Source organism: Haliaeetus leucocephalus, unplaced genomic scaffold (assembly GCF_000737465.1).
Source record: "Haliaeetus leucocephalus isolate CR32 unplaced genomic scaffold, Haliaeetus_leucocephalus-4.0 Scaffold450, whole genome shotgun sequence".
Taxonomy (NCBI): Eukaryota; Metazoa; Chordata; class Aves; order Accipitriformes; family Accipitridae; genus Haliaeetus; species Haliaeetus leucocephalus.
Genome location: NW_010972886.1, coordinates 5860825 through 5876882, shown reverse-complemented (window position 1 = coordinate 5876882; position 16058 = coordinate 5860825). Strand labels below are relative to the sequence as shown.

The following is a 16058-nucleotide window of genomic DNA, read 5'->3' as shown; positions in this document are numbered from 1 at the left end:
GACTATTTATACCCTTTAATTTTAAAGAGTGGATAGTCTTACAGTAGAGGTGGTCTAGCAAATTACATTTGACAAATGCAATTTTCTCTCATACTCCTTTTATTGACATAAGCAGACTTTTCAGGAATGGCTATGTAATCTCTACACATCTGTGCTTACACACCTATGTAGAGTCATACTTAAGATGATATTTCTCTTGATCTCCAGAGACTTATTATTCCCATCGTTTGTCTTAAGGTGTATACATTTTAGTTCTGATAACATTCAAAGGTGCTTGGAAAAACCTAATCAAATTCCATGCTTTTTTTCTGACCTCCCCCAAGGCAAAGTTCTCTATGAACATGTATTATGTTAACACTGATACACTGGCAAGGTTCAAGTCTAGATACTCAGCTCTATTTTAGACAATGCAAATAAAGTCAGTTTTTCATATTTAGATGCCTCACTATTAAATGTGTTCTATCCTCAATACCAAAAATATTTTTATATAATCTGTGAAACCTATTAAATAGCTCGTAGCATTTCAGTTACTATCAATATGGGGAAAGAGATTTTTTTTGTGACTGATCGTCCAAATATACAACTTTGGGAAGTGAGACTAAGAAATCAGTAACATTTATTCATCAGTAAGTCAGACAATCCTGTTTAATAATTTTACCCATAGATGTTAGAAAATAGATTGAGTGAGAGACTAGAAACATAAGCCTTTTAAATGCAGTTACAGTTACTGAGAATTTACTTTATACAGTGTTTGAACCTTTATTTCCCAGGGCCAGACACGCATACACAAGCATATACATGGAAGAAACACACATGCACACAACCAGCCTGCCAGCAGGACTTAGCACATTTCAAAGACAGAGATGTGCAATGTAGGGAAGAATTAGCAACTGACTTGTAAGGTCAAGGACAACATTTTCATTTTCACAAACCACTGTACATATTAGCAGCTTTAAAGTCAGAGGGGACCTCAGCATCAGCACAAATGTTGCTAAAGGCGTATCTCTACCAATGTTTCTTGCCTAACCTAGTCAAGTAGTGGATACTGGGTATAATGTGACTCACCTTTCAGTCTATGGTACCAAACTCCAGAATCAACAATTGTTTTCCAATACCATATCCCTCAGTCTTTATTACAGGCTTTTCCACCCAAAGTCAAATTAACTTCAAGGAGACAAAACATGCTAGGCTACAGTTCTACGGGACTGTATGGATTAGGAGAATGTGGAACTGTATGTTTTTGCACTGGTGCAAATCCTTAATGTAGATTACCTCTGCTGATAAAGGATGTGGCTTCTATGAATACTAAGCTCCATGTTGTAAATGACCTTGCTCCAAGTTGATTTCATGACAAATGCAGCATGTATATATTAGACAAATACTGTTTACAAATTAAATGCAAAACCCACTTTTTACCATTTTTACAGATGTAATTAAAAAAAAGGAATAATTTCACATTTCTTGCTTTAAGAAGTCTGCAACCTCTACATTTCATAGCTACTATAATTCTTCCAGAGATGCACAGTCCATAACACCGTTACAAAGGAATAGATATAAAACACTCCTCCAGAAAATCTGGATACCATTTATTCTGCTTAAGTCAGAAAAACTGCTATTTGTTGGAAGAGCCTTGACATGGAAAGGCCTTGGAAGGCAACAGAAGGCTTCAAATAATTTTAGCTGAGAATCACTTCAGCTACAGTTATCATCCTTGGTTTTCAGTTTTGGCAGGAATTCCATTCCAAAATGATACACAGCCATATTCTAATTACAAATATCACCAGAAGTAGCTTAAACTCTTAAATTTTAGAAAACGTACAGTATAAAGTAAATAAAGTAAATAAGTATAGAATATAGCATGGCATAACTATAGCAGAAAACTAGGATTCCTGAGCATATGTTAATTTCAGTGCTTTATCTTTTATCTCTATAAAGTAGGAGAAAAGAGCATATAATACAGAATATGCTGCAGGATGAGAAGAATAATCCTTTCTTTACAGAAGTTATACAGTTCATTTTCTGATTTTCCAAACCTGAAGTAAGTTTATTGGAAGCAGACTTTGCCACCAACTTTCATTACTGTTCTGTCAAATAAAATCAGATGCTTATATTCCATATATATGCATAATTACAGGGGTGGGGTTTTTGCATCTGTGCCATTTGTTATGGATAAAACAAACACTATTGAAAGAATCTACCCTGAAATAGACCTCTTAATGCAGAATAGACAGGTCTGTCTTTCAAAACAAAAGACAAAGTGTATGCACACTACTTTGCTCCAGTAGGCAGAAATCTATTTGTTTGATTTGTGAATGGTAAGACAAAGTAATGAATTGTCAAAGAACAACAAAATGTTCTCTACCAGTACAAAAGTTATTTTGTACAAATCCAGAAAAGCAGCATTTCCAGCTGGTGCCCAGAACATAAGAGCAGAAGCTTTCTAACACTTCTGCAGGCCAATTACAGGGTGAATGGAGCATTCATGAACTTTTGAGGGTGTAATGCAATGAAATCACTAACTAAACTTTAGACCAATAAATTTAACATTTGCAAAACAACGAAAGAAATCATTAATGAGTAATTTGACCTAAATAGTTTTAAAATGTGTATTAAAGCTAACAAAAATCAGTCTGATTTGAAGACATAACATCTCTCTCAGCTGCACAGAACACCCATATAGAAAAGTTAATGGGACGACTCCTCCAATGGTACCCTGATGGTGCATTAGGGAGCAGCTCTAATTCAAAAGAGTGCCTGGCATTCAGTTTCCACACCCCACAGCTGCTGTCAAGTTCCACAGCTGGCTCATAAATGGCTGGCTGTGATGAGTGCACAAGAATGAGAAAAACACTCATTCAGCATTTAGTACTGACTGCCCTGGAGGTCAGAGATTTGTGGCATTTTAATCTGAAGAGGCAACAGTCATAACAGGAGAAAAAAATGCATCAGAAAGAACTGGTACTGAGATGAAAAAAGAATTCAAACTTACTACAGAGGTGAACAAAAGAGAAGACCCTAAACCCAGTAAAAGTTCCAAGTCCCCAAGCTTTCTTTGGCAGCCGTTCCTGAACACAACTGATCAGCCCCCCACACTTCCATCTATTAATTAAATCAATACATAAAATGTTAAATGTTTTTTTCTTTTTTTTAGAAGAATGAAAAAAAGTTGAGACACTTAAAAGTCTTAAGACAGAAATATTCATTAAAAACACACCACAAATATTTAACATACTGAAAGCAATTTAAATGGTCTTCATCCATGTATTTAAAAAATCCCTTTAATAACAAAAATGAGTGCTACACTCTTACTGACCACATTCTGTGTAGCTATACAATTCCAATCTTACCAGCATGAAAGAAATGGCAGTTGGGGAGGGGCAACTTTCTCAGCACACAACCAGTAATTTTGCTGTATTAAGACACTACAGTAGCTACCCTTCACATTAAGTTTGTGCCATAACTGGTGTAAGAACCACCAAACACAGTGTTGTACAAAAGTGGTAGCTTCGAATTAGGTAACTTGAATGACAATAGCAGTAAAAATAAGCAAGCCTATATAAATGTGCACGTTAGAGTACAGACTGTCCAACCCATAAAAGACTGTAAGCACTTAGCCAAGTGATTAATTCATGCCAAAGCCCACGTTTTCAAATTCTTCTTTGACTATTCCAGGTATTCCCACTCACCTGGTAATCACAACTTAGAGCTGCACCAGAGGCATAGTACCATCCACATAATGGCACTTTGGGTACAATCTAGAGCATATGGGCTATCCAGCCAGAAAATATCTAAACCCCCTCCTTCACTGTTACTTGCTGGCATTCAAAATTTTGTAGTTCCCGCAGTTCACCATAAATTAAGCTTAATCCTGCAATAGAAAGTAGGAGGTGGGAAATGCAAATCTGCTAGGCAAGACTCCTTTTTAAGTTTCTCCAAATAACACTATGAACTTACTTTCATGAAGATGACAAAATCCAACAACTCTGGTTTTTTTAGTCTTCATAACAAATTGGACCAGATTTCTCCAGAAGTTTTTAAATAAAAGCCTGCTGCTGTCCATAATTCAGGTGACAAGTGCTCTACTCTTCTTTTGAATAAAGTGCTAGACTTAGTCTGGGCATATATATAATCAAACCACAGGGACTCCATTATCCAGATATTTCTTGCTTAATTAATGTAAATACTTCATTTATGAGTGTTGCTACAGTAGCACCTCCATAGTCAATGGACAGGGAGCTCAAGGACTCATTCAGGCTGAAAGGGACTTCTGGAGATAACTGGTCCAACTGTGATTCAAGGCAGAGTCAGCTTTGAATTAGATCAGGTTGCCCAGGCTCATATCCAGTCAAGTTTTTAATATCTCCAAGGATAAAGACATATGAAAAAACAGATGGGATCTTTTAAAGGTGTGGTACTCTGTTCCTCCATTCACATGACTGAGGAATACCAAGAAATCTCTCAGTCCAACTAGAAGCACATTATAAAATACAATACAATAAAATAAAATAAAATGAAATTAAAAAAGACACAACTCTACACCAATCCAGACTTTCCTGCTCTACTTTTAAAAGCCAAAGGCTCCCTATTCCAATTCCCAGGATCTACTGAAGTGGGCTATTTCCTGGTGTAGTTCAAGGATCCCAGGTCTGCTATTAGCTCTTTCCTCTCTTGCCAGAGATCAGACTGGTTTTTTATGTTATTTTGCTCTGTGTGTACAGTATAGATTTTCAATAGTGAGTAGCACAAATAAAGGGATAACGTGATAATAATAAATAATAATTAAGATTATGATAGTATTCAGAGAATCAACTGAGATGCTCTTCATTGTTACACCAAAGAAGTTCTCATTTCTATAAATGGTTTACAAATCAAGAACAAAAATAAAATATCGAAGTAAGAATACACCAAGCCCATTTTATATATGGGGATCTTTAATATAGAGAGATTGAGTATTTTGCTCAATGCTGCAGAGAAAGCCTCGCAGAAACAACTGTATTTGAATGGAAGTTGTCAGAAATTCAGATTTAATCAGACTACTAAATTAGACTTCATTTCAAACACAGTAGTAGGATGAGAAAGAGGACAAAAAAAATGGAAAAGCTTCTAGACTCCTGTAATGATGTTTCCTGCTACAAATACAGAGATTTAAAAGAAATACAATTTTTTGCACTTCAATTTGTAATTATTAGTCTGTTTTGTTCATGAGGGAAAATATGACCTCCCTCAGGTATATCTTTAGTTCATGGACAAAGCGACAGCTGGCTCATAACTAACTGTAAATGTTCAGATGCTAGGAAAAGCTAAACGGGCTTTTGGTAATTAGCAGAATGCATGCCACCAACTGATTCAAGTTTTCCTCAGCTCAGCAATCTAGATGTGCTCAACCATCCAACATGTAAGCAAGTGCAAAAGAGGACTGAAAATAAGTTACCAAATGGTATTTAAGAGATAGTTTTGAATGTAGTCATATCAAAACACCATTCATTTGTAAAATTAGCACCCAATACTGGTGATGGGCAAGCTCCAGTCTCATCTTCACAAATGCCAAAATTTTCTTTAAGTTTAAAATTAATAATAAAGGAACTCAAAAGTCTAATAGTTACAGACTTAGGGGCAAGATTTCCTTCATGTTCCTGTTCCAAGCATTATTAAACATACATGAGAAAAGGCCGCAAAATTACTGGAAAGTCAGGTAGAAGATTAATTTTTTTGAATTATTTATCACCCAAAGTTTTGTTTTCTTGTTTTTAGAAAAAAATGTAAATAATTAAAGTTTTCAGAAATGTGGGCAGTTTTCAGACTGTTAAGGCAAAGATATTAGTTAAAATTTCCTATCTTCATGTGCAAGGCTGGCATACTGTTTTAGTGTACTATTTTACTGTTTTACTATAAAGCCTATCAGTTACTCAATTGCTTTTCTCAAAAATACAGATATTTTAAATATGCCCTCACTCTAAATAATAAATGGGCACTTTGTTAGGTATCAACATACACATCTGTATCTTGCACATGTTGCAAGTTTACAGCAGACTAGAATTGACATTTTGCAACAGTTTACTCAAATATTTGTAATGGTATACATTTAATACTATATACCTCACTAAACTGTTGAAGTCAGTAGCAATGTAGAAAAACAAACTAACAAAACCCTCATACAGGCTTACCTTCTGATCTGAATTCTCATAAAACAACAGCCCAAAATAGTCCTTTTCCAGTAAATTGAGATGTTCACACACTTTGTCAAACAGCACTTGGCCTTTTGCTCTTTTCTGGAAAAAAAAAAAGAAAAGAAAAGAAGAAAAAATAAGAAAAAAAGAGAAAAGTACTATCAGTAAATCAGTAAAGTCCTTAATTACGGGTACTGTTATTCAATGATATTAGTCAGGAAAATTTAAAATATCAATAAAATAGACTATAAAGCTGTAGCTTTCTTATGATACACTGCTCATCATATTTTGAAAGCTACACATATCACTGACAACAATAAAGACATTTCAATTTTTTTCAATTAATAAAAAAAATTTACCTGAACGCACAAGGAAAATTCAGTATCGAAACTGATTTACATATTTTGTACCATTAAGTGTCACTAAATAGTTCTTATTTTTTTCTGGATTTTTATTTTTAAAATAACAGAAGACTTCTTCATGTGAGCCAACTTTTTCTATATTATTATCTTCTAAAAATTAATATACTTCCTACAGCGTTAATTTCTGTTAACCTGCATGTCTAGCATTTTGGTGTACATCTCAAAGACTTTTATGAATCACATGATACGAACTCCCAAGAAAAATGAGGCACATCATCATCTTCGAAGGAAAAAAAGAACAAGTAGACCACTAAAAGTCAGTGATCGGACCAACAGAAGTAGCATACAAGTGTAAGCAGAACATAAGCAACATGTCTAGCTGTCTATACTGCAGAGGTTTTGAGGGGCAGAAAATAAGAAATGAGGGCTGCCTTTTATTGTGGATCTATGAACTCTCTCAGTACCCAACAAATCCATTAGGTAACCCCAAAGAAAACCCCACTCTTGAAGAAGTTTATTCTTCCTAAAAGCAATAGCTGTGGAAGTCAGTAACAAAGAAAAAAATAACAAAGACCACATTTTTATTTGACGTTAGTTTCAATACTGTAGTCTGCTACATTGTAATAGTAATCGAAGACTGATCATCATTTTAACACACTCTTAAAAAGGCTGCTTGCTGCAGCTCAGTATTACTACAGCTTAAGCAAATGGCAATTAGTCCTGAAGTTCTATCTGTTCTTCTTGTAACTGGAACCAGGAACATCAACAAGGGCATCCCAGATCTCCCTAGTGCTGGTAATGAAAAGCAGGCCCAGGCCCTACTTCTGTGCTCCAGGTTTTAGGGAAAAGATTTGTGGTACTGGAGACAGCAGCTGACAGCGGACAAAGTTTCAGAGCAGACGGCTCACAACACATACTCAGGGGTGAGGAAGACGAGACTTTCTTTCCGCAGTTAAAATTTGAACATGAATGGCATGCAGTCTCCCGGTTTGAACCGACTCCGTCATGACTGTTCTGCTATTTGTGGCATCTATCAATGAGGCCACAACACGGCATTTACAGAGGCCTGGCAGCTTAAAGGAATTTTTGCATTTGCCAGTCCTACAGATTTCAGCAGATGCCATACACCACTGCAATTCCAGAGAAACGCCATCGACTGCCCCTGTGTAGGCCCTGGCGACACTGCAGCCATTGTCCCCCGCAGACAGTGGCAGAGCGCTGACGATATGCCCCGGCGCGGCACTTGCCTGCAGCTCAGCTCCACGGCACAAAACATTAGGGCCGGGAGGGGAGGGAGGGGGGCGAAAAGAAGGTATGCACTGAGCAAACAGTGAAGGCATTGTTGTTCTATTCCCCAAGAATCCAAAGCTTTATTTATTCAAGATTGCACTGTTCAGCAGACGTTACAGTCCCGAAGATCAGAAAACTTTCAAAGAAACAAACTTATAAAATGAGCACATTTAGTAGCACAAGCATCGCAGCGAGGCAGTGCAACTTAGAAGTCAGAGTCACTTTTGAAACGGGGAGCTGGGAATCTTAGAGTCTGTTTGGTACTTTCAAAAATTTTACTCTTCAGAAAGACAGATTACTTATCTCCCCTAAGAGTCTGACGTAACCACTTAGTTTTCCTGACAGCCTCACCTTCAGCTTAATAAAAAAATCAGCAATATAGAGAAGAGCTAAATGGAAAGCAGGAAAAGTATAAGCGAGAGAGGGTTTGAAGAATCTTAGTCCGCTATAGATGCGTGTAATAGATATAATTTTTCTCCCTAAATCATTGTGCGCATCAGTGATCACACCTTGCAAAGGCATGTTCCACATATACATACTTCCATAAAGGAAATCTCCAGATTAGGGCAGAAATAATATATGCTATCATTAAGTCAATATCTGGAGTCAGTTACTAATTATGTAGCTTTTTATAAACTTCATAAACTAAAAACCACAGTTAATATCAAGTGTTTGACATACAGAAACATAAAGCAGCCAAATTTACAGGAAATATATTGCAAGTATAACAGCAGAATATTGCACAGTTTCTTCTTAGGAAGTCATAGTCAACACAGAACTTGGATACACTGGAAATGTGCACTGCATCTTTAAAGATCTTTTTGTAAGTTTGTAGCTCTTCCACATACAGAAAAACAGCACCATGCCATGAAGGCCAAGTTATGTTAGTCTACGTTCTAGACAGCAGCATGAAACAAGGAAGTAATAGCATCAGAAAGTGACATTTATAGAGCTCTGTTGTGGATTCAAAAGCATAAGAAGCCTCAGTATCAGCAATGGTTCTCATTATAAAATCCTACTTGTAAAATTAAAAGACTCCTAGTTCTTCAATAATTTTTTTTAATATTGTGATATAGTTTTAAAAAATATGCAAAAGTATTTAATTTGCAAAACCAAACTTTTCAAGTGCAATTTCTTTGTAATTCCTTTGGGGACAGGCATTACTACAGTTTAATTTACATGATAACATTTTTCTGAAAAAACCCATGCTCCTAGGATAGTGTCTCTAAACAAGAACTGAAGTTACATAGAGAAGACAACTGTTGTGATCCAGTCATTTCAGAAGTTAGAAACTTTTAAATAGAAGAGCAGGGGACTCTAAGAAGGCAGCATCATGGTTTGCACTGTTTAATATTACTCTTTAAACTGGATTATATTTCTTTTTCTACCAGTTGGTTTAGCTGTCAAGTGACAGTCACAACCAGTATGTAAAATGATAACTGCTAACCTTATATATGTATGTATATGCATTTATGTATAGGTATATACACACAGACATATATGTGTATACAGCACAGCAAACATTAGCACTGAAAACAAGAAAATCTCTTTATTCCAGATTCTAATGCTGAAATGGCAGTAAAAGCCTAAGTCCATACTCAGCACCCACAAGAAGGGGAGCATATTCAGCCTAGCTATACAAAGAGGCTGAGAAGTGAGGACAGGCTCACAGAGCCAGTAGTTTAAAACACGACAATACTCAGAACAGCAGTATTCTGTATTGCCCCCAACTTACGCTTTTTTTTAAGTGAGAACATAGAAAGAATGTATGTTACCAAGGTTATTCCGGTACCGATTCCAAGCCTGTATTTAGACACCACAGACATCAACTCATAATACAACCGCTTCATAAAACCAGGGGTAACAAGGTTTCGGTCTTCTACCTCCTTCTCACAAGGAGAGCAAACCAGAGCAAGGCAATTGCAGCAGACATATAGAACAGAAATTTCTGTGCAGTTGGGAATTAGAATAGGGTATTATGGATCCATTTGGCTATAAAAGAATTACCAGCTACAAATGCAATATGAACACTAGTAATGTTCCTCACAGCTACCAGTTCTGTTCAATATTTTTATCAACAATCTGCAGAAGTTGAATGCACCATTAGCAAGTTTGCTGATGATACCAAACTGGGAGGTGCTGTTGACTCTCTCAAAGGACAAGAGGCCTTGCAGAAGCATTTAGATAGATTGGAGCATCAGGCAATCATCAGTGGCACGGAATTTAATAAGAACAAGTGCTGGATTCTGCACCTAGGACAGAGTAACACCAGGCACAAGTATAAATTGGGAGAGAAGCAGCTGCAGAGCAGCCCTGCAGAAAGGGATCTGGGGGTGCTGGCCAGCAGCAGGCTCAGTAGCAGTCAGCAGTGTGCCCTGGAGCCAAGAGGGCAAACCCCGTCCGGGGGTGCATCAAACACAGCCTAACCAGCTGGTCAAAAGAGGGGATTATCCCACTGCATTCAGCGCTGGGGCAGCCTCACCTCAAATACTGCGTGCAGTTCTGGGCCCCGCAATTTAAGGATGTGAAGGTCCTTGAATGCATCCGGAGGAGGGCTACAAAGCTGGTGAAAGGGCTGGAAGGAATGTCCTGTGAGGAGCAGCTGAGGTATCTGGGTTTGTCTCATTTAGAGAAAAGAGGCTGAGAGGCGACCTCATTGCTCTCTACAGCTTCCTGAGAAGGGGGAGTGCTGATCTCTTCTCCCTGGGATCCAGTGATAGGACGCATGGGAATGGTTCAAAGCTGCACCAGGGGAGGTTCCAACTGGATATTAGGAAGCATTTCTTTACAGAGAGGGTGGTCAAACACTGGAACAGGCTTCCTAGAGAGGTGGTTGATGCCCCAGGCCTGTCAGTGTTTAAGAGGCATTTGGACAATGCCCTTAATAACATGCTTTAACTTTTGGCCAGCCCTGGATTGGTCAGGCAGTTGGGCTAGATGATCATTGTAGGTCACTTCCAACTGAAAAATAGTCTATTCTATTCTGCTTCCTACCTCCTCCTTTCCCTGGCAGTACATGCTGAGGAAATCTCTGATGATGTTTCTTCCCAGCCCTGCACTAGCAGAAGGAATTGAATGGGTAATCACATCCCAACCTAGGCATTGGCTCTGTCCTTCTGTGGGAAGGAGGCACGTACCTTCTGATAGGTGTGAGAGCTGCAGATCGTCTCAAGATAATTTAACCACGTGAACAAATGTGAAAAAAGCATGTGTGAAGTACAGGTTTTGAGTCTTCTGTGTTCATCCAGTTTAGCTGAGTTTCCACAGGATGGCAAACCCCCACATCTCTGACGCTAGTGAGGCTCAAAGATCAAGCCCTCAGTCTGAAGCAGGACATGCTCCTAAACTAAACGGTTACAAACCTTTTTGAGGTGAGCAATACCTGTTATTTCCCTGTGAATTTTTTTTTCTCCTTGTACTCATTTTTAGAAATGTCTGAGCCATTTCCCTTGGAAAAACATAATAAAACAGAAAAGCCTCAGAACAACAGCACTCCATCAGAGCGAAGGTCCATCTAGCACAATATTCTGTCTCCAAAGTGGCCAACTGTAAATGTCTAAAGGAAAGCACATGAGCAGTGCAAGCCCACTTCTACCAGGGTCCTGGGGGTGCTCATAGTCTTCAGTGGCTGGGAGTGGCCTGCCTTGGGACCCCCACCTACACCATCTCCTGCTAAGGGCCCAGGGGACATGTCTCAGCTCAGCCTGGGACCTTCAGTCCCTGCCTGAAAGATGTTGTAGGTGTGCCTGTCTCAGACCTTGCCTCCTGGATGGGCCTGGGACCTGCACTGAAGAGAGCTGCTTTCCTGGATGGACCCCTCAGACCTAGGTCATAGCTTGTCATGCATAACATAGCCTAACTATTCTATTCCCTGTGCTCACCATGAGTTGAGTAACGATGAGACTTATTTGCCTGAAGTGCCAGGGGGGTTTCAGCTCCAAAACCACTTTCAAGGACGCATATCACAAAAGTTACAAGTGGAAACAGGATTTGATTTTATTTTTCTGAATCTGTTTAAGAGGCAATGCTCACAAGCATTAACACAATGCACAGGTACAGCCAGGAGCAGGCTGATGCATTCTTCAGCTCAGCTTGAAAAAAACATCCCTTGCAGTCTGACAAAGGCAAGGCACAGAAAGTAGAAGCAGGAATAAAGGGCAAGCAGCCCCTGTTTCCTGAAGAGCAAGCACTTGAAGAATGAGGATTGGTACCAATTACACACAAAAGAAGAGGAGGTGGTGTGTGGTACCCTAGGGTATTTTGAAAAGTATGACACCTATTGATGACAAGCATACTTTTTGGCACCTTGCAGGTGCAAGAGTAGCAGGCAACCTAGAGCCAGCCCAGGGGCTTCCAAGAGCAGCAAAATGGCCCTGACCTGATCCACCTTGGGGGCAAGAATACTTCCCATGCCTGGCAGGACACCAGTGGGTGCTCCAAAGCACTGGGACCCCTTGCAACATTTATGCATCCCATTTTTTACAGCTGCTGCCCCTAGCTCTGCAGAGGATGAGGACAGCAAGCTCTGCAGTGCTTCTCAAGCAGGCATTCCCTTGGTCTTGCCATTGCTGTCCAGCTGAAAAGGTCTGATAGCCTTGGGCACCTCTAGGTGGTGGTGGTTCTCAGCTCCTGAGGAGCTGGAGCCTGTTCCCCAGAGACTGAGGCAGGATTTCAGTCCATCACATGAGCTTTGAATGTGGCCCCACCAGGAACTGGCCTTGCAGTGGAGAACCTCCAGCAGCCTTGTCCAGCTTCCACTGTTCCTCCCTCAGCTCCCTCCAAGTAATTCCACCGGTTCCTCAAGGACTTCCTCTTGGATGGCTCCAGGCTGCCTGTAGGCCAGCTCTGTTCCAATGGTGAAGCCAGGCAGGCTGGCAGCGGGACACAGGAGGATGTCCTCTTTACCCTGTCCCAGGGCATTGTGACTGCTGTGCTGCTGGGTGGTGGCACTGTGATATGGGGCTGATGGGGCCCCCCACAGCCCTGTCCGCCACCCCTCCACCTAGCATCCTTTGGAAGATGGCCTTTGGGGTGCTGGCCCTGAGACAGTCCCTTGTGCCCAGGAGGCCCAGGGGGCTGTCCCTGCCCTTGGTGGCCATGCACTGGGCTCAGTAAGCTCTGACACTCAGCTCCCAAGGACAAACCTAGTGTTGTCACTCTTCTCTCAGGCCATGGTAGAAACTAGCTATGCAGCCCAGAGACCACCCGTATCAGCCATCCCCTCTCTGCACCAGAGCTTACATCCGTCACTGCCATGCGGTGAGGAGGACCAGGGACTTGATCTGGCTGGACAGACCCTTTTCAGGAGGCGTAAGGGGGGTGATTTTGGCAGCTGCAGCCTGGAGGAAAGCCAAAGTGGAACCAGAGCCATAGGTTGGGATGGACAGTGCCATTAGACTTCCATGGAATGAACACAGGCTTTAAAAAAACAAGGGAGCAGAAATTACACTGGTGTGGGGGAAAGGGTGGTTTCAGACCTAGAACACTTAGATCTGTGCCCAAAGCAGAGCAAGGCAAATGATGACTCTTCCAAACCATAAATATAGCCCATTACTGCTATCACTGTGACATCCCCTTTTCCCACTGAAACCAAGCTGCGCAGTTGGCTGTGTTTATACAGGATACAAAACTCACTTCAGCCACGGGGTAAAACTTTGAGCTCATTTGTGAGCTTCCCAAGAGTTATTTGCCTACTTCGATTCGTGTGAAGATGTTCAGATCTTATGAAAACCCCGGCAAATCTCTTTTTCCTTCAGGATTTAGTATTTTGAGTATTGAAAGAGTAAGGAAGGTATTATTCTTGTCATTTTGTATGTTGGTGCCAAAATTGGTATGTACATTCAGACTACGTAAATAAGGGCATTTATACCATACATATTCATTTGGTTGTGGTGATGCCAGAGGTGAAAGAAAAGGTTTTGGTTCCCTCTACATGAACTTTGCAGAGATGTAGAGAGCATCTTTCAGCTTCAAGATGACTTCACACATAAACATAACTTTCGGTGGTACCTGTTGAATCTGGACCAGTATTTTTAAAATGTGTCAAATTTAATGTCCTCCCTATTTTTCTTTTTCTAAATAAAAGATGTCATACTTTAAACAGACCAGTTAAGTTTATTCAAACACTAGTTTACACATCTGAGCAGTCAGAAAATAAAGATTTGCAAATCAAAACTCAACTGCAATTAAACACCTGTTCCATATCAAGGTCATTCAGACTTTTCTTAATTCAGGGTTAAAAACTGATCTTAATTGTACATTAAGTACACATATTTTTACTTTGTATTAGCAAAGTGTAGGTAACCACAGAACCTATGTCAACTCTCATATATTTCAGTTGTTCATACGTGCATAAAATACAGCCAATGCTGGCATCCTTTAAATGCCTTTTGTTATATATATTTAATTAGACCACTGACTGAATGCAGTAAACAAACCCAACAGGATCTTCATTTGCTTCTAACTAATACTCATTATGCAGTTAGCACTTCTTTTTGTTTAAATTGTGTTATCCTCTACTAAAACCAAGATTACATTTAGCTCAGATTTTCTGCTTAAGTCTTTATTGCAGATCCCAAATTTAATGATGAAATTTTCTCTCAACTACCTAAGAAACCACAGAACAAGAGGGAAAAAAAAGCAAGTTGATTCCCCCCCATGAAAGCAAGAGACATATATAGATCACCCTAAAAGATTAATAACTTACACCTGCTCCCACAGATGTCAATTACCAGGAAGGGAATAGGTCAAAATTATGTCATTTGCACTGTGCTAAAAAAATAAATTGCTTCTAGAAATTAAATCTCAAACATTCCAACAGTCTGCTCACTCAAGCTATTAAAACTCAATTGCCATTACATCTCAAATATTACACTATTGAATCATGAACCTAAGTTATTTTATCCTTTAATATGCTTCTGTCATTTCAGGTAAACACAAAGATTCAGCCAGTCCTTTACAATTTTTGGCAAATACCACTCAATATCTTTCATCCTCACATACTTTGACAAGTCTCTGATACACTTACATGTGTTATCCCTACAAGTGAATTGAACTCTCTTTAAAGAAAGCAATAAAAGGTAACTGAAAGTTCCTAACAGTTCACAGCCTGTGAAAGTTGTTTTAAGTCGTGCTCCTCCAGAACTATTCAAACAATAGTTTCTTCCTCTTTCCTTCTCTCCAGGCATTCATACATTACTCTAAAGAGTGTGAGGCTACGTTGATGTTATCTCTGAGAATTACAATGGTTTTAAGGTTGAAATAAATTAATTGACTTAATGGCTCATGCTCTATGTATGCACATATTGTGTACACATAACATCTTCTTTAGTATAATCCTTCCATACAATATTATTTCATGATCTATTTCAGAAGTTTCCTAGAGATAAAGGGCTTTGGACAGTTTTACTTTAAAGCTAGAGAATGCAGAAAATCAATGTATTTTGTTAATATGGAACCTGGGGACTTAAGGAACTTTACACATTTTAGAATAAAAGCTAAAGGCCTTAAATATAACATTTCAGTGGAGGTTATTTTGCTTCCTTATGAAACTTTCCTGGTTTCTAAAAACCAAAATAAAGCAAGTTTGAAGAGCGGCTGGTATCAAAGTTCATAACACTACTCCCACTTAAAGTTTTTAATTCCTCAGAGCAAGTAGCCAAGATACAGAGTAATCATTTACAGACCACAAAGACATATTTTATCAACTATCCAAGATACTGTCCTGGTTTCAGCTGGGATAGAGTTAATTGTCTTCCTAGTAGCTGGTGCAGGGCTATGCTGTGAATTCAGTGTGAGAATAATGTTGATAACACTGATGTTTTCAGTTGTTGCTGAGTAGCGTTTAGTCTAAAGCCAAGGATTTTTCAGCTTCTCATCCCCAGACAGCGAGAAAGCTGGAGGGGCACAAGAATTTGGCACAGGACACAGCCAGGGCACCTGACCCAAACTGGCCAACGGTGTATTCCATACCATGGGACGTCCCATCTGGTATAGGAACTGGGGGGGTGGGGGCAGGGGATCGCCGCTGGGGGACTGACTGGGTGTCAGTTGGCGGGTGGTGAGCAATTGCACTGCGCGTCATTTGTACATTCCAATCCTTTTATTATAGCTGTTGTCATTTTATTAGTGTTATCATTATTAGTTTCTTCTTTTCTGTTCTGTTAAACCTTTCTTATCTCAACCTGTGGGTTTTGCTTCCTTTTCCCAATTTTCTCCCCCATCCCATGGTGGGGGGGGG

General features: G+C 39.6%; 1 protein-coding gene across 1 annotated transcript in view; it reads right to left on the bottom strand.

Annotated features, from left to right (window-relative positions):
- Positions 1-16058, bottom strand: part of EPB41L2 (erythrocyte membrane protein band 4.1-like 2) — a 71951-nt gene that overhangs the window by 47694 nt on the left and 8199 nt on the right. Inside the window, exon 3 of the mRNA XM_010574703.1 lies at positions 6165-6269. Coding sequence (XP_010573005.1) covers positions 6165-6269 — 105 coding nt within the window. The remainder of the gene's footprint in view (positions 1-6164; positions 6270-16058) is intronic.